Source organism: Bos taurus, chromosome 19 (genome assembly GCF_002263795.3).
Source record: "Bos taurus isolate L1 Dominette 01449 registration number 42190680 breed Hereford chromosome 19, ARS-UCD2.0, whole genome shotgun sequence".
Classification (NCBI taxonomy): Eukaryota; Metazoa; Chordata; class Mammalia; order Artiodactyla; family Bovidae; genus Bos; species Bos taurus.
The window spans coordinates 28867455-28892092 of NC_037346.1; the positions used below are offsets into that span (position 1 = coordinate 28867455).

At 44.1% G+C, this 24638-nt stretch overlaps 1 protein-coding gene and 1 long non-coding RNA gene across 2 annotated transcripts in view; one reads left to right on the plus strand and one right to left on the minus strand.

Moving 5' to 3' along the window:
• CFAP52 (cilia and flagella associated protein 52) overlaps positions 1–24638 on the plus strand; it is a 25824-nt gene continuing 1186 nt past the window's right edge. Inside the window, exons 1-13 of the mRNA XM_002695880.6 lie at positions 1–235; positions 2072–2271; positions 2660–2796; positions 6252–6380; positions 7191–7290; positions 8163–8279; positions 10512–10612; positions 11131–11301; positions 14204–14352; positions 16229–16374; positions 19025–19176; positions 20458–20560; positions 24246–24357. Coding sequence (XP_002695926.1) covers positions 154–235; positions 2072–2271; positions 2660–2796; positions 6252–6380; positions 7191–7290; positions 8163–8279; positions 10512–10612; positions 11131–11301; positions 14204–14352; positions 16229–16374; positions 19025–19176; positions 20458–20560; positions 24246–24357 — 1699 coding nt within the window. The 5' untranslated portion in view covers positions 1–153. The remainder of the gene's footprint in view (positions 236–2071; positions 2272–2659; positions 2797–6251; positions 6381–7190; positions 7291–8162; positions 8280–10511; positions 10613–11130; positions 11302–14203; positions 14353–16228; positions 16375–19024; positions 19177–20457; positions 20561–24245; positions 24358–24638) is intronic.
• LOC104975030 (uncharacterized) overlaps positions 21883–24638 on the minus strand; it is a 6827-nt gene continuing 4071 nt past the window's right edge. The window contains exon 3 of the long non-coding RNA XR_001494311.3: positions 21883–24364. This is a non-coding gene — a long non-coding RNA (uncharacterized lncRNA). The remainder of the gene's footprint in view (positions 24365–24638) is intronic.

The following is a 24638-nucleotide window of genomic DNA, read 5'->3' on the forward strand; positions in this document are numbered from 1 at the left end:
CTCTTGATTTTCACGAGGGCAAAAGGACTCGGACTCCGTAGGCCGGCTTTCAGCGCGACCGTGGATCTGACGCGCATGCGCAAGTCCGTTACCATAACGACCAGAAGACGCTGCACCTCTGTAGGCTGAGAGGAAAGTGAGCGGAGTCTCCAGATGATGGAGACCCAAGCTTCGCCCAAGGATGAGGTGGCTGAGGCAGTGGAGCTGGAGCTTGAGGCCGTGATCGGATTCAATGGTGAGACCTCGAACGTGTCTGGGCTAGGTGGTTTAGGGACCCCAGGGACAATGTGGTGCAACCAGGGAGAGTGAGACACCAGGCGGCACCTGGAAGGCAGCTTGGGACACTGGCATGAGTCAAGCACTGGGGACCCAAACAGCCTCTCCTCCCCAAAGATCTTAGAGTCATGTCCTCGCTCCGGACCTTAAAGATTCGGGATGGGTTTTGCCAACATCTGAAAGGAACCAAATGCCCCCTTACTAGGCCATAAGGATAAAAAAGTGTGATCTGAAACCCTTCTCCCACTAGCCAGCTCTCCCCTGGCTCTAAGCCCCACACAGCCAGCAAAACTGTCTGCCCCTCAGTATTGGATTACAGAATACGTGTAGGTCCCTGGGACCAAGTAACCTCTAAAATCCCAGCTGATGTACTAATGAGAAGGGGCTGGAGGGAGTGGGGAACTTGTGTTTTGAGCAACCACTTTAGGGGATGATTTGTCTTCTAACCAGAAGGAAGGTGAGGATTTCAGACCATGATGGACACCACGGGGAGCTGGACTGGGGAGGTGCTTTGGTCAGAGGGGCCTGGTTGTTCCGCTCGAATCTGACTTATGACCACCTCCTGTTTGGAACATGAAGAGGGGAAATGCTGTTTGGGTTTTGAGAAGGATGAAAACAAACAATGGATTGCATTTTAGAAAAAGCAAACTTTTAAAGAAAATGCATTGTGATGCCTGAAAGCTTTAAAATTGTAGTAATGTAGACACAGAACAATCAATAACTAAAGCTTTAGCACATTCTAGGACTTGGCTCTTGAGCCTTCTCTTTGTTTTATGTTAACGGTCTCTGATAGAAATTGAGCACTTAGTACATCCTAGTACTGGCCATCTTTAGAGCTGGTCACCAGATCATTGGTAAAGGAAGTGAGTGACCTGCTATGAGGGCAAAGGATCACACTGGTGACCAGTAGAGAGCCCTGCTACTGAATTCAGTACTGTTCAATACTGTTTTGTAGCGCTCAGAGAGTATTGTCAGTTATATCTCAGTGTCTCCAATTATCTTGGCCTTTTAAAATTCAATAAAATTGAATTGTTTTTGCCTTCTTGGTTTTGTGACAATTTATATTCTTTCATACAGTCAAATATGCATTTATCTAAAATTACTGAATGCCAAGTAGTATGGTGGGCTTCCCAGGTGGCTCAGTGGTAAAGAACACGCCTGTCAATGCAGGAGACACCAGATGTGGGTCCCATCCTGGGTCGGGAAGATCCCCTGGAGGAAGAAATTGCAACCCACTCCAGTATTCTTGCCTGGATAATCCCACTGACAGAGGAGCCTGGCAGGCCTACAGTCCATGAGGTCGCAGAGTCGGACACGACTGAGCACACACGCACACATGTAAATAGTATACTATGCACTGAGAATATAGAGTAATACAGGGGATAAATCCATAGTCATACTTAAGAACAAGAGCTTAGAAAAGTGGAAAAATACAGTGAAATCTAAGGAAAAATCAACCATTATTACTTGTCCCAAAGATATCTCTGTTAAACTTTGGTATGATCCTTTCAAATGTACATTGACATAATTTTTTAATAAAAGTGGACTCATGCTGTATATATTATAACCAGACTTTTTTCTACCTCGGATGCCCTGAAAATCTTTCGTTAGCAGTGAATATACTCTATACCAGCCTTGTCAGTAGAGTAAAATTACCTAATACTGCCCAACCCCCAAACACACACACTTATTTTAGTTGAACTAAGGCTTATTTTAAAAGCCTTATGCTCAGTCTAAATAAAAACAATTAGCCACTTCTGCCCTCGACTTTTATTATTTTCAACCTCTCTTTCAGGACATGTCCCCACTGGTCTAAAATGCCATCCTGACCAGGAGCATCTGGTCTACCCTCTGGGTTGCACCATCCTCATCCAGGCAATAAATACTCAGGAACAGAATTTCCTACACGGTCATGGCAACAACGTCTCCTGTGTGGCCATCTCCAAGAGTGGACTTTACATTGCGTCTGGACAAGTCACATTCATGGGCTTTAAGGTGAATACATTAAAACACCACCCACCGTGTATTGATTCAGAGGCGCCTCCCAAGAAAAACTGCCTCACTTCAGAGTAGCTCTGCACTGTCCTGTGTACACCCTGCCTCCTCTTCCCTTGGCCTCTCCTGGAACTCATTTTCGCTCTGTGAAGCTGAAAGTAAAGGCACCTGGTGGCTTTATACCCAGTGCAGCAGCTTGTGACTGGTAATACCTAGAAACAAAAGTCCCCGCTTACACCTGTTTCTGTTTTGTTGCTGTCATGTTCGGAAGACGTGCTCTAATTTCTAGAAAAGTGATGAATGATTATTTTTTCACACAGAGAGGTAGCTCTCTCCTCTGGTCCTTTCAAAGCCTGTCTATGGTCTGACAGTGTATTCTTGCCCCCAGGCAGATATCATTTTGTGGGATTATAAGAAAAGGGAGCTGATGGCTCGGCTGTCACTTCACAAGGGCAAAATTGAAGCTCTGGCCTTTTCACCAAATGATATGTACTTGGTATCACTAGGAGGCCCAGACGATGGAAGGTAATGAACTAAGCACACTTATTTCTTTTCTACTAGGCATATTTCTAGACGTGTTAACAACTGTCCCCTTTCTAACATTCTCTGTTTGCCTGTCTGTATTTGAGCATGTGTGATGTGAAAAGCTTATGAAGCTCATATGAATTTGGGAAATTATAAATTTTTGGTGAAAGAGTTCGAATTAAGCTGAAAAGACAGAAACAAATAACAAAGAAAATATGTAACTATGAAAGTAAAGTACCTGCATATATATGTAGAACCAAGCAAAAACTGGGGGAAATGTCATTTAAAAAAATACATGTTAACTTTTAGTGGCCATTGATAATTTAAAATATTTATAGATTTTTAAAGACTTAAAGTGCTTATAGAGAGTTCCCCAATTGGTTGGGAAATTTATATGCCCTATATTAAGAAAAAGCACAGAATAAAGAATTCTACTTACATGAAACTTCATCTGTATGAAAAGACTGCAAACAAAAATAGTGAAAATTAAATATTCTGAAATGCTAAGAATCAAAAGAAAAAAATTTAAAAGCCCGTGAGGAAAATACCATAAGACACTGATTCTCAAGCCTGGCAGTGCACTGAAATCAACTGGGAGCTTTAGAAGATTACTGGTGGTTGGCTCCACCTTCAGAGACTTTGATTAATTGGCCTCAGTTTTAGGAGTTCTAAAGATTTCCCATATGATCCTAATTTGCAGCTAAATCGAGAATCATTGCTGGAAAAGATGACATCATCCTTGTCATCATCATCTTCATCATCGACCATAGCTGTTTGTTTTTTTGTTTTTTTTTTTTTTGAGCACTTACTACAGGTCAGATGTGTGCCAAGCATCTTAACTGCATTATCTCATTTAAGCCTCATGGCAACTCCACGAGGTGGAGCTCTTGGGGCTATATGACAGATGAACTTGAGTCACCAGCTGCTAAGTAGCAGAGCTGGGGGACAAACCCTGAAGTGTGACTTCAGAGGTGGCATTTTTAACTTCCCTAAGGCATGATCTTTGACCTCAAGGATCTCACGGTCAAGGTTAGTAGGGAGAGAATACATACAAACGAAATTGGGGGAAAAGTATTTCAAAGCATTATATTAGGAAGAACAATCAATGCAGTGCATATTCCTGTGTAAGTGCTAAAGGAACACCCAAGGCTTGTGTAGGACTTAACACTTCGGTGCACTTTTACAGATATTTTCTTGTTTGAGCTGCAAAGCTTAATTACAATGGAAATTTATATTCATGTGTAGTTATATATTGATAGTTCTCAGTATATAGCAAAGTAGTCACATGTCCCTGGCCCATCCCCATTTGACTGTTTTTTTCCTCAACAGAAATGCGTCCAGCAGTCTATTGCTATTCTTAACTTACGGTAGTTGTTCTCAATCTTGGGTACACATTGAAATCTCCTGAGGAATCATTTTTGCCAAAATACTTCCCCAAGACATTGTTTACATGTCGTGTTGTGCAAGCTTTGCCACAATCAATTTTAGACCATTTTCAACCTCAAAAAGAAACCAGTGCTCATTAGCAGTCACTCCCCATTCCTGCTGTGTTAGTTCCTTCTGTGTAGCAAAGTGAGTCAGTTAAATGGAGACATATACCCATTCTTTTTTGGATTTCCTTCCCATTTAGGTCACCACAAGATCATTGAGTAGAGGTCCCTGTGCAATACAGTAGGTTCTCATTAGTTATCTATTTCATACATAGCAGTGGAGAAGGCAATGGCACCCCACTCCAGTACTCTTGCCTGGAAAATCCCATGGATGGAGGAGCCTGGTAGGCTACAGTCCATGGGGTCGCTAAGAGTCGGACACAACTGAGCGACTTCACTTTCACTTTTCACTTTCATGCATTGGAGAAGGAAAAGGCAACCCACTCCAGTGTTCTTGCCTGGAGAATCCCAGGGACGGCGGAGCCTGGTGGGCTGTCGTCTGTGGGGTCGCACAGAGTCGGACACGACTGAAGCGACTTAGCAGCAGTGTATATATGCCCTGGTTTGATTCTTGGGTCGGGAAGATCCCCTGGAGAAGGGATAGGCTACCCGCTTCAGTATTCATGGGCTTCCCTGGTGACACAGATAGTAAAGAATCTGCCTGCAGTGTGGGATCCCTGGAGGAGGGCATGGCAACCCACTCCAGTATTCTTGCCTGCAGAGTCCCCATGGACAGAGAAGCCTGGCAGGCTAGCACAGCACAGGGTATGTGGAAAGACTGATGCTGGGAAAGACTGAAGGCAAAGTAGAAGGGAGCAGCAGAGGATGAGATCGTTAGGTAGCATGACTGACTCAATGGACATGAATTTGAGCAAACTCTGGGAGATGGTGGAGCACAGAGGAGCCTGGCAAGCTACACCCCATGGGGTTGCAAAGAATCGGACACGACTAAGAGACTGAACAACAACAGTGTAAATATTCAACGTCAGTCTCCCAGTCCATCCCACCTCTGCTTGTAACCGGAAGTTCATTCTCTACATCTGCGACTCTATTTCTGCTTTGCTTAGCAAATAAGTTCGTCTCTACCATTTTTCTAGGTTCCAAATATAAGCAATATTATACAATATTTTTCTCTTTCTGACTCACTTCACTCCGTATGACAATCTTTAGGTCCATCCACATCTCTGCAGTGATTCCAGGGTTTAACGTAATACCCTCTCCCCTGCATTCTTGATATCATTAACCAAGCACTATCAATTTAGGACTAAATTGTATGATTACACCCAGAAAGATGCAAAGGTAAGCTACAACATGTTTGTGTGTGTGCTCAGTCATGTCTGACTCTTTTGTGGCCCCAAGGACTGGGGCCTGCCAGGCTCCTCTGTCCATGGATTTCCCAGACAAGAATACTGGAGTGGGTTGCCACTTCCTACTCCAGGGAATCTTCCCGACTCAGGTATCAAACCTACATCTTCTGTGTTTCCTGCATTTGCTGCTCTTTACCACTGAGCCACCTGGGAAGCCCTGAGCTACAACAGAACTGCTCTTAGTGTGGTCCCCAGACCAAAGCACACCAGAGACTTTTTAGCAAAGCAGATTCTCAGACTCCACCCCAGACCTACTGAATCAGAACGTCTGGGGGCAGGTCCTAGCACTTCCTGCTTTGGCAAGTCCTCCAGCTGAATCAGCTACATGGCATGGTGAAGTTTGAAAACATCCCTATGTCATTCTCTTTTATTGCTTCTAATTAACAATTTTTTTTTTTTTTGCTGGAGTATTTCCCCAAGGGAATTTTTTACAAGCGATAAATGAGTGGTAAACTTTTATGCCCTGCCTGTCTCAAAAATCTCTTTATTTTAGTAAGAGACTTAGCTGTCTGGGGGTTGGGGGGATGGTCAATATAATTCTTTCATTTCTTTGTGAGTAACCTCTTGTATTTCTTTCCTTCTAGAATGGCTAAAAGAGCCATTTCTTATTTTGAAAGCCCGTTTCCCCCTGATTCTCTTTGTCCTTTCGTCTGAGCAGTGTGGTTGTCTGGAGCATAGCCAAGAGAGAGGCCATCTGTGGCAGCCCCGCAGCCGGCCTCAATGTCGGGAACGCCACCACAGTCATCTTCTCCAAGTGCCGCGACGAGATGTTTGTCACTGCTGGAAAGTACGTGTCTGCTGTCAAGGTTTCTAGAACATGTAAATCACCCTATTCGCTTACAAAGAAAACACAGTCATTCCAATTATGGGGAACGTGGTTTTCATCCTGAAAAAAGAGATTCCATCATAATTTTCACACGAAAAATCCCAGCTGATGCTATCGGTAGAGAACCTACCTGCCAATACAGGAGCGAGTTTTTAGCACGCACGTAAAAATTATTTTGGCTGGAAGTCCTTTTAAATACATTTATTTAATCATTCTGTGCTTCCTACTGAAAAAGTTCTGCTGATTGGCTAAATCCATTTCTGCCTCTGGTCTGCCTGTTACTGATAACACACTGCCCACAATCTGTGCTCACACTCAGGGCGTGTGTGCACACTCAGTAACTTAGTCATGTCCAACTCTTTGCAATACCATGGACTGTAGCCCACTAGGCTCCTCTGTCCATGAGATTTCCCACGCAAGGATACTGGAGTGGGTTGCCATTTCCTTCTCCAGGGGATCCTCCTAACCCAGAAAGAAAAAGTTACTGCTCTTCAATAAGATTTCTGGTTTGGTACCCATCTATACTGGATTCTCTGTGACAATTCCAACTTCAGGAATTCATTATACCAAATCAAATGAGAAAGCCTGCAGATGCTAGTACTTCGGCATCCAAATGACGACTGTATCTTGGGGAGACCACCAGGCCATAACAAATCCTCAAAAATACCTAGTTCTCTTCCTTTCAGCTTCTCCTTCAAAAGACTGCAGAAAACAGAGAAGAGATGAAGGATTTATTAAATGGGTCTCCAGTTGATTGTTTCTTTTCTCTAGCGGGACAATTCGAGTATGGGAACTGGATCTCCCAAACAGAAAGATCTGGCCAACTGAGTGCCAAACAGGACAGATGAAAAGAATAGTCATGAGCATCTCAGTAAGAATTACTCTGTTATTTTATGTAAATATTAGTACAAGTCCTTGTTAACAGTACTGAGCAAGACAGGGGTATGTGTGTGTGTGTGTATGTGTGCATGTGTGTAAGCACATGTTCTTTGGGCTGGGGGTGGGGAGGGGAGCCCTGGACATGGAGGGCACTGCCTGGGGAGGCACAGGTGAGAGAGTCTCACTTCAGGAGCTCCCGTGGGAAGCTGGAGAGGCTGCCTAGACACAGCTCTGGGGGAATCTGTTTCAGTGGACCCGAACTGCCATCAGACCCCAGGAATCTGCCTCACCTGGTGGGAAGCAGGGTAGCCAGGAGGTGCTCAAGGCCCACAGCACCTCCTGTTGCCACTCATGTTATTTCTGCACAAGAAATAAAGTTTCTAACAATGAAACTCCTTGTTGAAATGCAGTCTCCTCCACAAAGAGGGATTATTCATGTGTCTTTAATGTGGATTCAGATATTCATGCATATAACCCCATTCTCCACTCGTTTTATGAATGTAGACTTTGGGAAATAGGAAATAAAGCAAATACATATTCTCTCTGGAGGAGCACACCTTCACCCTAGGAGCCCTTCGGAGATGCCTCAGGGAGTGCATGCTAATAGCAGACACAAGTCCATTTCAGTGAAATTCACGCTGATTGGAGTCCGATGTTTCATACAGTTCTGAATTTGGCCCTGATTCTGCTCCCCTTGAAGGTGTTCTTACCCATCTTCGAGTCTGAGGAGACAGAAGTCACCTCAAGGACTTTTGGAGGTCTTCATAGGGTTCAGAGAAAACTCATCCCCTCCCTGATCAGGGGCTCCTGGGCATCAACTGGGCAAACCAGGTCTTCAGGTTTCCTTGTCTCTCTCATCCCCAGATGGCTAATGACGATAGCTTTTTCTACCTTGGCACCACCACTGGAGATATTTTAAAAATGAACCCCAGGACAAAGCTGCTGGCAGACACAGGGCCTGCAAAGGACAAGTTCAGTCTGGTAAGTAGAGACCATCAAAGTCTGCTTGCCCTGCTGTTTTCTAGTGATTTCCTCCTGCCACTGTTAGCACAGACTTCCATCAAGGGTTGTGGGGAGAAACAACACGTCTATGGTGCACCCAAGGCCACACTGCAATTTGCAATGTTCATTGACTAGTTCGATCAAACCCTCATCACTGGTGTATATTCAGGATATCCCAGGTGTCCTCAATTAGGGGTCAGAATCACACTTTTTTTTTTTTTGCATCTTCAAAGCTCAAGGCCTGTGGCTTTGTGATTTGTAATCACATCCATTCCAGCATTTGGGCAGTCCAGTTGCCATGTGTAAGTGACATGTGCTCTTTGATTTACAAGACTATCTGTCATTTTTTTCTAATCTAATAACTAGATCTTAAACTTTAGCCTCAGCTGACATTTTAAGTCATGAGCAAGATGTAGAAATTGTTCATTGTTTATATTTGCAGAATTCCTAACAATTCAGGTTAAAAGTCCAATAAGAGACTTTGATCTCCAAACCAAAATAAAAAGCCTACCATCAAAGGGTAATTGGACAGAATAAGTGCTGTTATTTCCAGTGCCCCCAGAAAGTTACAGGGCTGTTTCTACTAAACTTTGGATTTCAAAGCTTCTTTCAGGTTCTGCACCTATCTATCTCATGTCTGATAATGGAACAGATGGTTCAAGCTTAGATAATTTTCCACTTAGCTGATGGTCCCAAGAAGCTTTGAAATATTGCACCGTGTTCCTGGGAAGGTGTTAAGAGTTTTCTAAGTCACATAACCACTTATTATTCAGCTTTTAAGAATGGGAGAAAGCTACAGTATAGGTAGAGTCGAGTCTAGCAATAAGCAGAGTCTAGGAGAAGGCAATGGCAACCCACTCCAGTACTCTTGCCTGGAAAATCCCATAGACGGAGGGGCCTGGTGGGCTGCAGTCCATGGGGTCGCTAGGAGTAGGACACGACTGAGCGACTTCATTTTATTTTTTTACTTTCATGCGTTGGAGAAGGAAATGGTGACCTACTCCAGTGTTCTTGCCTGGAGAATCCCAGGGATGGGGGAGCCTGGTGGGCTGCCGTCTCTGGGGTCGCACAGAGTCGGACACAACTGAAGCGACTTAGCGGCAGCATAGGCACAGGCCAAATCAGTGTTTTTCAAATGATTTTTAGGAGAGGGATTCCAATATATTCAACAGATGAAACCAAATCAGATCAGGCTGAAGGAGGGCAAGGTTGAGAGTCCTGCCAATTCTGACTCTGAAAGGCTCCATGGGTGAAAATTCTGACCTGGATATTTTTGCTGAGTACTTGGAATGTCAGTGCTTCTCCAGAAAAGATGCTGACTGTCTCAGTGTTCTTCAAACCTGTGGCACTTAAGTTTCCCCCATGGATGCTTTAGTGCTTAATTCAGGTGTAAAGGTAAATTACATAATATAAAGCAATGTTTCCAAGATGCCCGTTACACAAGTGGAAAGATATCATTCTTTCAGGGCAAAGGGATTGGAGGTATTTGTTTGAATATCAAGACAGTTGGTTTGAATATCAAGTAATTCTTCATCTTTCTAACCATAGAGCCAACTTTTTTTTTTAATTTAGATTTTTGTTTTTTATTGAAGTATTCAGTTGGCCAAAAAGTTCATTTGGGTTTTCCATACATCTCACAGAAAACCCCAAATGAACTTTATGGACAAACCAATATAATTAACTTACAATATGTAGAGCAAGGGGGCTTCCCTGGTTGCTCAGTGGTAAAAAATCTGCCTGCCAAGTAGGAGAGATGGGTTCAATCAGTGGGTCAGGAAGATTCCTCTGGAGGAGGAAATGGCAACTCACTCCAGTATTTCTTGCCTGGAAAATTCCATGGACAGAGGAATCTGGCAAGTTGCAGTCTACGAAGCCACAAAGAGTCACTGAGCATACATGCACACATACATATACATATATGCCCTTTCGTTTGGATTTCCTTCCTATTTGGGTCAGCACAGAGCACTGAGTTCCCTGAGCTCTATACTAGGTTCTCATAAGTTGTCTATTTTATACATAGTATCAATAGTGTATGTGTGTCATACAGAGTAAAGTTAAGTCAGAAAAACAAAAATCGTGTATTAATAGATACATGTGGAATTGAGAAAAATGGGACAGTTGATCTTATTTGCAAAGCAAAAATAGAGATGCATAGATTCCTAATGATGAAACCATTTAGCTTTTTACCCTTAATGTTCTCTCTCCCTCTAGGGAGTGTCAGCTATCTGTTGCCTGAAGATGGGGGGTTTGTTGGTAGGCTCTGGAGATGGATTGCTGGTCTTCTGTAAAAGCCCCAGCTACAAACCTATCAAGTAAGTTACCCCACAGGGTTTGGATGAGGAGACACCCTCTAGAGAGAGGTTTGCTTAGTCGGCAACTAAATGATGTGGACAAAGTGATATTTGGTTTAAAACAAATCTCATCTTGCTATTAAAATGAGTAGCTGGAAACACAGTAGATGGTGGTTTTTGCCAATGAAAAGATTCCACTTGTTAGACATGGAGTGAATGAAGTGTTTTTTGGCCATGGTCATTTTTACCCATTTATTTGCCTGGAATGTTCCCTGTATCTAAATCCTACTTGTGTTCCACCACCCATTTAGAGGGACATCTCACTGTAAACTTCCTTGATTATCATAAACCATGTGGGCCTCCCCCTTTGCTGACCATGGGCACTTGATATTCTAACTCCTGCCTTTCCAACCGTGTGATCTCCTTGAAGGCAGGACTCAGGTTCTTATACCTAATATGTATCCTCTATAATGCTTCAGACAGTTAATAAATGCTCATCAATTGAGTAAATCTTCTTCACCTTTTGCTTCTCCTTAAAGGAAAATCCAGTTACAAGGTGGAATCACCTCTATCACACTTCGAGGGGAAGGACACCAGTTCTTTGTAGGAACAGAAGAATCACACATTTATCGTGTCAATTTCACTAATTTCAAAGAGACTCTCATCACAACTTGTCACTTTGAATCTGTTGAGGACATTGTCTTCCCATTGTAAGTAGAAGAGTAAAAAAGTGATAAGAATGTAGAGATTTGATGCCATGTGCAAGGAAATTTAATTTTATTAACACATTTTTCACCTACTAACATAATCAATCATGATAAATCATAATGTAATTTACATTATGTTTATGTGTGGTGTGTCTCACCACAGCAAAGATTTGAACAGCAGACCAGTGTTACAGCTTGGTTACAACTCAGAGTTTTATTCAGCAAGCAAAGGATAGTACATCTTCAAAGCGTGAGGGTGGGCCGACCCCAAAGGAGAGGCCTCAATCCTTGGCTTCCTCCATTTATTCATTTGTCTCCTCCCTGCTGAGCCTGCCCTGTGCAATTGCGCTAGCCAAGAAGGGGGTGTGTTTGTTTCATCTGAAGTTCTGACTCCAGTCCATGGATTTTCTTTTGTTCTATTTTCAAGGTCTTTTCCCTTTCTTTGTCTTTTAGCCACCACCCTTTTGGACTCCTTTTTGCTATTCTAACTACCTAACAATAATAAATTATTATTTTTTTCTCCATGAATTTTTCTATTGTAGTGAATTATGTTAATAGATTTTCTTTGGCTTTTACCAAGCAGCTACATTCATTTTATAATTCAAATTTGGGCCTCTTTGGAATGTTGGCTTTTCTAGTAAATTCATCATGGAAAGGGTGAACAGACTGGAAAAACTTTCCTGTTTTCCACTGCTGTCTGGAGCACAACTTAGTAATGCCTTTTTTCAAACATCTTTCAGGTCGTTTGTTTGCACCTCTTGTGTCTTCCAGATTTGGCTTGCCTGATGGCAGTGGCCATAAGATTAAGAGTTCCTCTGAACCTAGTTGCTATATATATTGGTAAATCTCTCACAAGACAGTGAAACATATAACCATGAGCAGTTTTAATGTCAAACAGAGCTGCCATCAGAGTCTGTCATTATTTGATTATGAAATCTATTTGTCTTTGGCGAGATTTGTCCCATAAAGTTGGTCACAGTTTTTGCTCTGAACTTCTTCAGTAATTCATTTGAATTTATAAAACTCAAGATCATTGTTGTATAGGCAGCAAGGCTCTTTGAAAACTTGGTCCTTGAGGTCACCAAATGTAGTTTTGGTTTCCTGAGCCTTTGTGATTAGGTCCCTCCTATTTCTAAAAGTGAAAATGGCTGGTGCCTCCCATCAGGCGAATTCTTATTTGAAAACTGGTCATTTCCTTTCTGTGTCACTTTTCCTCTCTTTTTCTAAGGAGCTTGGTAGAATCAATCTGTAAAATATTTGGTCCTGGTGTCTTCTGTAAGGGTAAGTTTTTAAATGTCTTTTCAATTTCTATGCAGTCTTTAATCTAATCAGGTTTCGTACCCCTTTCTTTTTTTTTTAATAGCTCTATTGAAATATAATTTACATATCATAAAATTCACCCTCTATACAATTCAATGGCTTTCTTAGGGGTATATTTACAGAGTTTTGCAACCATTATCATAATCAATTTTAGAACATTTTATATCCCCCTAAAGAAACATCCTAGCAGTCACTTTAAGTCTCTAAGGTTCAGCTTTCAGCCACCCAAACTAAGCACAGTTGGTTAATGTAGTCAGTTAAAAAAGCTCTCAGATTCATCCATATAGTGCTGACCTCAAAAAGAGAATCTTAAAATTTTTTAAAAAGAAAGAAAAAAATAGAATTTGAAAAAGAAAAGTAGTGTCCTCTCTGGTCTCTGCCTCCTGTTTTTTGTTTTTGTTTTTTTTTCCTCTCGAGGTTTCCTGCACCCCCCATGTGTAGAATTCAACTGGCACACAGGAATTGGGGCAGTTTTTAATAATCAGAATTCAGGTCTTCCTCTTATGATTCTCTTGCTGCCAGGGTTTTCCCTTTAAATTCCAGATGAATTTTCCAGCCCCTTACTCTGATGGCCGGCACCTTTAGTCAGTGAGGCTGTGATTTTTCTGCTACTTTTTTTCTGTGGTCACCATACCTAGGGAGTTTGGGGCATCTCTGGTTAGAAAATCGCACAGTAATGATTCTTAACCCTTTCTAGTTGCACTTAAAAAAAAGGTATTTATTTGTTTTTTTGGCTGTGCCAGGTCTTAGTTGATCTTTGTTGCTGCGTTCAGGATTTTTCTTTTTTTTTTAGTTGCGACATGTGGGATCTAGTCCCCTGACCAAGGACTGAACCCAGGCCCCCTGCATTTGGAGTATGGAGTCTTAGCCACTGAACCACCAGGAAAGTCCCCCAGTTACACTTTCACAAGAGCAAGCTCTTCTTGATTTCTATTTTAAAATATTTTCAGTGTCTTCGGGATTTGGCAGCCTTGTTATTGTGTTCATTTTATCTGGGTTTTATAATTGTTATTTGTGAGAAGGTTTGTGTGACGATTTCACTGCTCCAAAATGTGGTATTTTATTTACTAATTGTGGCCAAGCAGTGCGCCTTGTGGGATCTTAGTTCCCCAGCCAGGGACTGAACCTGGGCCCCCAGCAGTGAAAGCTCCCAGTCCTAGTAACTGGGCCACCAAGGAACTCCCCATCAAATGCCATTCTGCACAAGGAATCTGTAAGGCCATTAAGCCTGAGACAATAGGCATCTAAAAGCATCCTGGTGGCTTCCCTGGTGGCTCAGATGGTAAAGAATCTGCCTGCAATGTGGGAGACCCGGGTTCGATCCCTGGATTGGGAAGATCCTGTGGAGAAGGAAATGGCAACCCACTCCAGTATTCTTGCCTGGATAATCCCATAGGCAGATTAACCTGGCGGGCTACAGTCCATGGGGTTGCAAAGAGTCGGACACAACTGTGCAATTAACACTTTCAAAAAGCATCCTTCCCTACATCCTCAAGAAGCCCGTTTTAGCGTCAAACCTGCATCTGAGAAACACTGTGCGTCTTGTGCAGCTGCATGTCTCACTCCCCTGGTGGCTTCTCTGCAGCGGCACCGCTGAGCTCTTCGCCACCTGCGCCAAGAAGGACATCCGAGTGTGGCACACGCTGACCAACAGGGAGCTGCTGCGGATCACCGTGCCCAATATGACCTGCCATGGCATCGATTTCATGCGGGACGGCAAGAGCATCATTTCCGGTAAGGTCGGAGTACCAGGTTTGACTTCCGGTTCCGGCTGTGGCTTTGGTTCTTGCTAGTCTTTTCCTACCAGGCTCCGTGTGAGGATGAACTGGCGTGGCCTCCCACGGTCCACTTGCTTTTCATCTAGCCTGTTTTTGGAATTCCCTTCCAGCTAGGATTCTTTCTGAGCTAGGAATTACCAAACAGCAATTTCTCTTCCCCCACATTGCTTCATATAGCATGTTGCTTTCTCTCTGGCCAGGAAAATTCAGTTTTCACCTCACAGGGTGGATTTGAGGCCTTAGCGAGTCCAGGATTCTTGTGTGAGAACCCTTTTTTGTTGCTCAAGAGATTAAAAACCTGACTTTAAGTTATAGCTCCAAGGGAATTTATTTTTAATTCAGTTGATTATATCGTGCCAAAATATTTTAACATGAATTATAGACACCATGATATTCTATTTCTGAAGACTTCAGTATGCATCTCTGAAGATATTTGCCTATAAAATAATAATTTCTTAATATCATCTATGTTCAATCCATGTATAAATTTCCCCAACGGTCAAAAGTGAATTACTGGTTCACATCAATGAAAAGTGAGTCTTTCAGCTCAGTTCAGTCACTCAGTCGTGTCCGACTCTGCAACCCCATGAATTGCAGCACGCCAGGCCTCCCTGTCCATCACCAACTCCCGGAGTTTAGCGGCAGGTATTAAAATGGTGATATCAGGGGAATTCTCTGGAAGCCCAGCTGTTAGGACTACATATTTCCACTGCAGAAGACACTGCAGAAGTTCCCTGGTCAGGGAACTAAGATTGCATGTGCCTGGATGCAGCCGAAACAATCGTTATAATAATATAAAACGATGATATCAGGAACCATCTCACTGCCCTCTCTTCTTGGCTTTGTCTCCTTGTGCTGCTTCTACCTTGGGGCATGTTTTCTCCACATAGTGGTCCCCAGGAGCTCTTGGTTTGCATTACACTTAGAGCTAACAAATCCTGGGGTCAAAAATCTTGGCATCATCATCACTTCTCTTTTTGTCTTATACCAAAACCCCATTTCTCCTGCTCCAATGGCTCCTTCTTCAGAGTATATCCAAGATTTCATGCATCTTGTCATCTCCACCCTCATCTCAGTCACTACCACCATCTCTCTCCTAGATTATTCTGGTAGCTTCCTACCAGGACTCCTTGCTTCTGCCCTCACCTGTCACCTTTCTTCCACGATCTGCTCTCAACACAGAAGCCAGGAAATTCTTTAATTTGTAAGACTATGCCATTTCTAGTACTCAAAGGTTTTTTTCCTTTTTAAGACTTTTTTTTTTTTTTTTTTTGATGTGGGCCATTTTTAAAGTCTTTATTGAATTTGTTACAATATTGCTTCTGTTTTATGTTTTGGTTTTTGGCTGGGAGGCATGTGGGATCTTGATGTTAGCTCCACAATGAGGGATTGAACCTGCACCCCCTGCACTGGGAGGCAAAGCCTTAACCACTAGACGGCCAGGGAAGTCCGCAGGGCTGACATGCTTTTAAACAGAACTCTTCTGGAAGCTGACTTCTGATCCCTGGTTGACATCCCAGTTGCAATATCAACCATCTAGTTGACTGTGCAAGTTTTACAGCTCATGGGAGAGGTGGGGGATGGCCTCCCCAACTAATGTCTCCTGGGTTGGGGTATACCAGGAGGCAGGCTTAGCTAAGGCGAGCCGTTCATTTCCTTTGGGAGGTGTGACCAGTTTGGGGAATCAGGGAAAAGGGGGCTGTGATTCCTGGCAGTGGGTGGGGGACTGGCCTCTTCCCTCTATCACCACCGCTGTCCCCTCACATCCTGTCTCTCACTTAGGATTTAGAGTATGCTCATCCTGCCTGCCTTCTCTTTCCCTTTCATGCCAGCGTGGGACGATGGTAGAATCCGAGCCTTTGCCCCGGAGACAGGCCGACTGATGTACGTTATTAACAATGCACACAGGATTGGCGTGACCGCCATCGCCACCACCAGCGACTGTAAAAGGGTCATCAGCGGCGGAGGAGAAGGGGAGGTACTGTTCTCCAGGGCTGAATCTTTTAAAAATAGTCACATATTCAGAGCAAATGCCCCATTTGTTATAGTTCTTCAGTCAGAAAATCGTGTCTGATTCTTCGTGACCCCATGGATTGCAGCACTCTAGGCTTTCCTGTCCCTCACCATCTCCTGGAGTTTGCCCAAGTTCATGTCCATTGAATCGGTGATGCTATCCAACCATATCATCCTCTGTTGCCCTCTTCTCCTTCTGCCTTCAATCTTTCAACTGCCCCATAACAGGCCACTAATTTGATTTTTTTCATCTGTACTAGGAGTCAGGCAAGACCAAATTAAGGTTTTGATGAAACTCTGAAGTCCATCATACATTAAAGTTCTAATAGTATAAATACACATATCAATATATTTGTTCCCAGAAAGGACATTTAGGATACGGACATGAAAGCATTCTATATAGAATCGAGCTAGGGACCAAGTTGGTGTTTTGCCAGAGGTTTGGAATACCTTTTTTTCCCCTTCAAAAACCATAGTGAAGTTGCTCAGTCGTGTCTGACTCTTTGCGACCCCATGGGTTGTAGCCTACCAGGCTCCTCGGTCCATGGGATTTTCCAGACAAGAGTACTGGAGTGGGTTGCCATTTCTAAATTGTCTTTATCTTGTCTTTTAAAGGAAATGCCATTTTTGGACTCAATTCTTTAATCTACCCATACACTTTGACCATCATTTTAAAATTATTACACTCAATCATTTTCTTGCATCATTTCAAGGAGCCTAAAATGTCTTTTCATACATCTCAGTATCTCCCTTCCTTCTACTCCCCAGGTTTTTTTTCCATCCCAAAGCCTTCCTTCTCTCAACATAGGACATTACATTTTCCTTTCCTTTCTCCATGCTATCATAGGAATGACCTAAGGAGAAGAAAGAGACAGCATCTTCATATAGCCTCTGGCAGAGATCAGACCAAACCAGTTAGTGTCTGAGTGTTTTAGTTCTGGAGTCACACTCAATTTTCTCAAATTTCACTCCCACCACTTCCAAGCTGTGTGACCTGGGCTGTGTGCTTTAACCTCTCTGTGATTCAGTGTCCTGTAAAAGTAAACTGTGACGTGAAGATAGCAATTCTGATATTAATGAGATACTTTACACCCTTTATTTTGCACTGTCTTCAGAGCCTGGTGTGCCTTTCATGGTCAGAGCACATCTTCTAGACAAGACCTTGCAGATGCTCCACAGACCTGCCCAGCCCTGAGCCATCTCCCTCCTCTCTGGACCCTTGCAGCTCCATTCCCTTCCGTCATTCCTGCAGCCTAGCTGTTGCTAACACCCGCAGCATCCTTGCTTGCTCCCTCAGCCTTTGGGGGCATCTGCCTTGCTGAGGAGGGCTTCCCAGGTGGCTCAGTGGTAAAGAATCTGCCTGCCAATGCAGGAGACATGGGTTCGAGTCCTGGGTTGGGAAGATCCCCTGGAGAAGGGAATGGCAAGCCACTCTAGTATTCTTGCCTAGAGAATCCCATGGACAGAGGAGCCCAGTGGGCTGTAGTCCATGGGGTGGCAGAGTCAGACATGACTGAGCACACACATATGCACCCGCGTGGCTGAGGAGGGCTACTGGAGGAACTTACACATTACAAATTGGTTGCCCCTGACCCTGGTTAGCAATCTTTTCACAGTCCCCCCTCCCATTTCCATTGGCTACTAAAGACCTTTCCTTCCAAGAGACATAGTCTTTAAGGTCTTTTTAGGTATGGGAGGCCAGGGCTGCTGGTCCACAGGTGTGTACTGGTCTGAATGCAATGGTTGCTAAGATACACTTGAGTATTTTACTTCCATTTGCATTGGTAAATGGCCACTACCTGAGTTGTGAAGACCCTAGTTTTCCATTTCATGTTCAACTAGACTATGGCTCTTTCATTTTCTTGTATCACTTACACAAAATGATTTCTGCTTTCCTTGTTTTTCCTAAGTCCAACACATTCATTATAGGAAGCATCTGACTGTGAGCATCTGACTACATGATAACGTTTTCTAGTCTAGCTGTGACAGCATGTTTATCCATTACAGGACCCACTGTTATAACCAAATAACTTTCCTTTTTACTTACCCTTTTTTTATTACAGTTAGGGCATCAGTTATGAAATTTTGTGTGTAGGTAGTTGTATCACCTCTGCATTTCATTTCAAGTTGACAGAGGGGTGTCAGACAATATTTGTTATTGAAAGTGGGTATTGACTTTGATGGGGTTGAGAACCACTGATTTTAAACGATTGAAACTGAGCAGCTTATGTGAAAGTTTAAATATGGCCCTGGGTACCCAAGAGATTCCCTGATGGCACCAGAAATTTGATAGCAGTGCTCAGCAGAAACGAGCAGACATTATTATTTCACTCAGTTCAGCAGCAGCCCTTGCTTTACTGGTTTTAGCAGCGGGGGCCTGGTAAATTTCTCAGCCCTAAAAGTAAAAATGGATGTAGGCTCCTGGTAGGCGTCTTCCTGGCTCCATGAAAGAATATTCCCGCCCTGCAACTTGATATCCCCACCCCACTCAACCAAGATGAGAACAGGGAATTAGAAAAACAAATCAGGCCCAGGAGGTGAGAACACTCTTGGGATCTGTTTTTCATCAGAAAGTCCCAAGTTGGAACTGAGAGCCTGTGCTTTGTGGCTTTCAGGTGAGGGTGTGGCACATAGGCCATCAGACCCAGAAGCTGGAGGAGGCACTGAAGGAGCACAAGTCCTCCGTGTCCTGCATCCGGGTGAAGAAGAGTAATGAGGAGTGCGTCACAGCCAGCACGGACGGCACCTGCATCATCTGGGACCTGGTGTAGGTACCAGTGATGGGGAGGACCACTGATGCAGAATGCAGTCCCAGCTATTGAACTCCAGGAAAACTCAAACAAAGGACAGAAACCTGCCTCTGGGTAACAGGAAAGGGGTGCATCTCAGAAGCCATTCATCTCCATGACTGTTGAGGGTTCACAGATACCAGTGGAAAGGGCAGAGCTTCCAGGAACAGCTGGACCTTAGAAGTTTCTAGATGGATAGGGAAGTAGCTCTCTAGATACACAAAGCAAAACATGGTTTAACTTACACTAATGCAACTCCCTGGCTCAGTGTAAAGGATCCGCCTTCCAAGCAGGAAACACTGGTTCGATCCCTGGGTCAGGAAGATCTCCCAGAGAAGGAAATGGCAACCCACTTCAGTTCTTGCCTGGAGAATCCCATGAACAGAGGAGCCTGGCGGACTATGGTCCATGGGGTTGCAAGGAGTTTGACATGACTTAATGACATCACTTCATGGGAAATAGATGGGGAAACAGTGGAAACAGTGTCAGACTTTATTTTTTTGGGCTCCAAAATCACTGCAGATGGTGACTGCAGCCATGAAATTAAAAGACGCTTACTCCTTGGAAGGAAAGTTATGACCAACCTACACAGCATAACAAAAAGCAGAGACATTACTTTGCTAACAAAGGTCCGTCTAGTCAAGGCTATGGTTTTTCCAGTGGTCATGTATGGATGTGAGAGTTGGACTGTGAAGAAAGCTGAGCGCTGAAGAATTGATGCTTTGAAACTGTGGTGTTGGAGAAGACTCTTGAGAGTCCCTTGGACTGCAAGGAGATCCAACCAGTCCATTCTGAAGGAGATCAGCCCTGGGTGTTCTTTGGAAGGAATGATGCTAAAGCTAAAACTCCAGTACTGTGGCCACCTCATGCAAAGAGTTGACTTATTGGAAAAGTCTCTGATGCTGGGAGGGATTGGGGGCAGGAGGAGAAGGGTATGACAGAGGATGAGATGGCTGGATGGCATCACCGACTCGATGGATGTGGGTCTCAGTGAACTGCGGGAGTTGGTGATGGACAGGGAGGCCTGGCGTGCTGCGATTCATGGGGTCACAAAGAGTCGGATATTACTGAGCGACTAAACTGAACTGAACTGAATGACTAAATAACAATAATACAACTCCCCAAGAAATGTGTAAATATCTATTCTCCTTCCATAGACCAGATGGCTGGGTGGCCATGTCACAGGCCAGGCTCTACTGGTAAATAAGATTTCTCTAGAAGAGAATAGTGATTTCACAGCTTTCGGATTTGTTTTTCAGGCGTCTTAGGAGGAATCAGATGATCCTGGCTAACACCTTATTCCAGTGTGTCTGTTACCACCCGGAGGAGTTCCAGATCATCACCAGTGGCACAGACAGAAAGGTAAGGGTTGGGACCTTTCTGGTTCATGAGAAGAGCCATGGTGCCTCATGGCCACGGGTGCAGGCTCTGGAGCCAAGCCACGCCAGTTCGGAGGATGGGAGTGCCAGTGATCCTCTGCGTCACTTTGGAAATGCTGTGTCATTTTCTTGGGTGCCTTTGCTCCATTGTCTGAAAAATGGATGTGACGACACCACTGACCTCATGGATTACAGTCATGCTTGACTTTAATCAAGCTTGTTTTCATATAGTGTGAAAGTGAAAGTTGCTCAGTCGTGTCTGACTCTTTGTGACCCCATGGACTATACAGTCCATGGAATTCTCCAGGCCAGAATATGGAGTGGGTAGCCTTTTCCTTCTCGAGGGGATCTTCCCAACCCAGGAATCAAACCCAGGTCTCCTGCATTACAGGCAGATTCTTTACCAGCTGAGCAACAATGCTAAAAGCTAAGGGTGAGGGCTGGCACAGAACAGGCACTTAGTAAGTACTGGTTTTGATTATGAGGAAATTTTTAGGGCTAGAATGGAAGTGCCATGTCCAGAGCAGTTGTCATGTGATTAAATTCAAATTGAATGACAATGGAGCTCATCTCTCAACACTTCATGCTATAAGTGAGTGCTCAGTCGTGTCCAACTTTTTGTGACCCCATGGACTGTAGCCCGCCAGGCTCCTCTGTCCATGGGATTCTCCAGGCAAGCATACTGGAGTGGGTGGCTGTTTCCTCCTCCAGGGCATCTTCCTGAGCCAGGGATCAAACCCGTGTCTCCTGCATTGCAGGCGGATTCTTTACCCACTGTGCCACCTCATCACCCTACTTCATCAATATGTTAAAAACCTCTTTAGCTGGGGGGGGTCCATGTCCTTGGATGGAAATCGGCCCTTCTTTTGGGGGGAACATTTCCTCTTCAGAGTGAGCAAGAGGCTTCAGGAGAGAGGGGCAAGGAAGCTGGTAGGGTGTCTCCCATCCTGCCAGCCACATCAGATCCGTCAGATCTTGGCCTGATTCCCTGCCAATCCAGGTATTGGGTTTGGATCCCCCTAATTTAGTCTTTGAGATGCCTTTGAGATAATTGAAGAGGAGGTTGCCTATTTATTGTTTTGCCAGCTGCAGTCTGAGATAATGGAGTGAAAAGTATAAAAATAGCATGGGCAAAGTTCTAAAGGGACTTGCCCTCCCCACCCCCACGCCCATAAATTTGAATCCAGAAGTGGGGATTTTTCCTGTTTAAGCTTCCCAGGTGAGTGGGAACTACAGCCTGAAGACCCTTTCTTTCATTGAGGCAGTCCTAGCGTGGGATGGAAAAGAATTTCCAGACACGGAGCATTTCAGAAGGGAGTGAGTTTACTAAGAACAAAGCACAGATACAGTGGGCACTGTGAGCGCAGCGGGCCAGCCCCACAACAGGCCCAGGAGAGTCGACAGTTTTCATGAGTTAACAGCCAATTTCTATAGCCTCAAGACAAAGAAAATTCCTGGGGGAAAGCTAGCGTCAGGTGGTTGGTTGAGGCGCTTTAGGGTGTTTACTGAAGTGGGCGTCTTTGTCTAATTGGGAGTCAAGAAGCTTGTTAGTGATAATCAGGGGCTTTTGGCAATGCTTACAAAGGGGCTCAACTTCAGAGGTGTCCTTGGTTCTGGGCTGTACTTCCATGGCCTTGGTACAAGGCCTTGCATCTGTGATCTGGGGGCAGGATTCAACAGCTTTGTCATAAAAACCCAAGGACGGCTGCCTGAACCAACCAGACAGAGTGTTCTGGGAAGGCGTGGAGAGCTGCATCCTTTCCAGTCTCTAGGTTGTTAGTTTCTTTGTGTCGAATCTGTCCAAATTGGCCCACACCTGCCTATCCCCTAATGCATGCTTGACTTGTGGTCTAAGTGGGCTTCCTCTGGGAACTAGGATGGATAGATATTAAGGAGCTAATCACAACGTCATTATAAATGCTCTGCTATACGATTCATATCATTTCTAGATTAGGGTGATATCTGCTGTATTCTAGGTTTCAGCTTATGAGACTTGAAACAGTCCATCTCCCTCTTATTTGAATTTTGACCAGACTATTCCAACCATAAATCACAAATCTGTCAAACTAAGCGCTAGGCGCATGACAGTGTCCCTGCTGTCATGGAGGCAACTTACTTTCTGTATTAATTTTGGGTGGGAGGGGCTGGAGTTGAACAGTACACATGTGACAGAGTCCATGAATGAGCAATGAGTAATAAGTGACCAAGATGATACAAGATGGCAAAAGAGCTAAAAATACATAGATCCGGTTATAGGGTACTGGCTGCGAGAAGGAAACTGCTTTAGGGAGGCTGGTCAGCGAGCCCTCCTTAAGGCGGTGACACTTGAGCTGAGGCCTCAGTGCCAGGGGGACGTAGCCATGCTTTGATCTCAGGGAAGACCACTTCTGGCAGAGGACCCTCAGGAAAGCCCAGCTGAAGATCACTTTGACTTCCTTGGTCAAGGAAACTAGTAGTCAAGCACCAAGGACTTACATGGATGTGATTCCTGAGAAACAAAGATTTTTGGCATGCCTCCCCCCGGCCCCCTGCTTTTTTTGTTCTCACTATGTGGCATGTGGGATCTTAGTTCCCCAACCAGGCAGGGATTGAACCTGTGCCCCCTGCAGTGGAAGCACAGAGTCTTAACCACTGGACTGACTACCAAGGAAGTCCCCTCAGCATGCTTTTACACTTGTTTATGCTTTTAGTCTGAAAACCGAAATTTATTGTTAAAGCGATCCAGCATCAATAGAAATTATAAAAAAAAAAAGAAAAGAAAAAAATTTTAAATAGCATACACAATTTCTAGCTAAATTCAGAGGAACATAGATTCCTGGTGTTCATGACTGAAATACAGCAAGTTTCCATCAACACGAAAGACAGAGAAAGTTCCGGGTGTAATACATACCTAAGTTCCCACTCCCAATTTCCGGTCAAGGGCACTTTTGTTTAGAAAGAAATTTTATTTTTGAACAGGGTTGTACATTGACAAGGTTCAAAGTTCAAAAAAGTATAAAAGCAGTATATTCAGAGAAAAACCGTCGCTCTTTGAGCTCCTGTCTCCTATCCACCCCTAACCTAGTTTCATGGCCCAGGAAGGTGGCAGGGGTAATATAATCAGTTTCTGTTTAAACCCGTCCCTGCAAAATCTTCTGTTGCTTTGAGTCTGAAGAGAAGGTGGGGATAAGTGTGGGGTGAGGAAGAAGGAGGGCCAGCTACAGCGAGAGCTGACTTTGTAAGGCCCAGTCTCCAGAATTTTGCAGAACCGCTCGTTCTCCAAGCTGAAAGCCCTAAAGAAATTTCATTTCCCCTCCTGCCAAGCCTAAAGAAAGCTTTGCTCTCCTCCTTTAAGTGCAGAATTGTGCACTGGCCGGTTTCTTCTTCCCTTTACAGCTTCCTCCAGGCTCAATCTGCTCCATCTAACCAAAAAGCACTCTCTGTCTCAATCCAGTTTACCAGCATATCAACATCTCTTTAAATAGAATGCAAATTTAAAAGCCACTCCTAAAAATATTAAAATGATTTCTCCATCCCCTGCCTTAGCCTATTTATAATGTCAGCCGATACATCATCCCTGAGTATATTTCTGCTGCCTGCTATATAAAGTAGAACCTTCTTTTGTTGGCGTGTGCTTGGATGATTCCACTGAGCTGAATCCTGCCCCATGCTTCGTTCTCCAATTCCAGATTGCTTACTGGGAAGTGTTCGACGGCTCAGTCATCAGAGAGTTGGACGGTTCCTTGTCCGGGGCTGTCAACGGCATGGACATCACAGTGGAAGGGGTGCATTTTGTTACAGGTCAGTCCTGGAATCAGAGAAGAAAGCCAAGCTTAATTTATTTAAATGGAAACCTGGAATTCCCTGGCCAGGGGGCAACTGCAGTGACCCCAGAAGGGTCTAAAGGGCAACGAGGTTAGATTCAGGCCTGTGCGCTGCAGCCTATGTGGCTAGGAAAGAAAAATCCAGAAGTCACATTTCAATGAGAAGACACATTTGCCTACGAGCCTGAGGGGCACAAATAAAAGCTAAGCTTCCACTGTTTGCTTTTTCTTTGTGATGGGCAGCAATGATATGTGCTA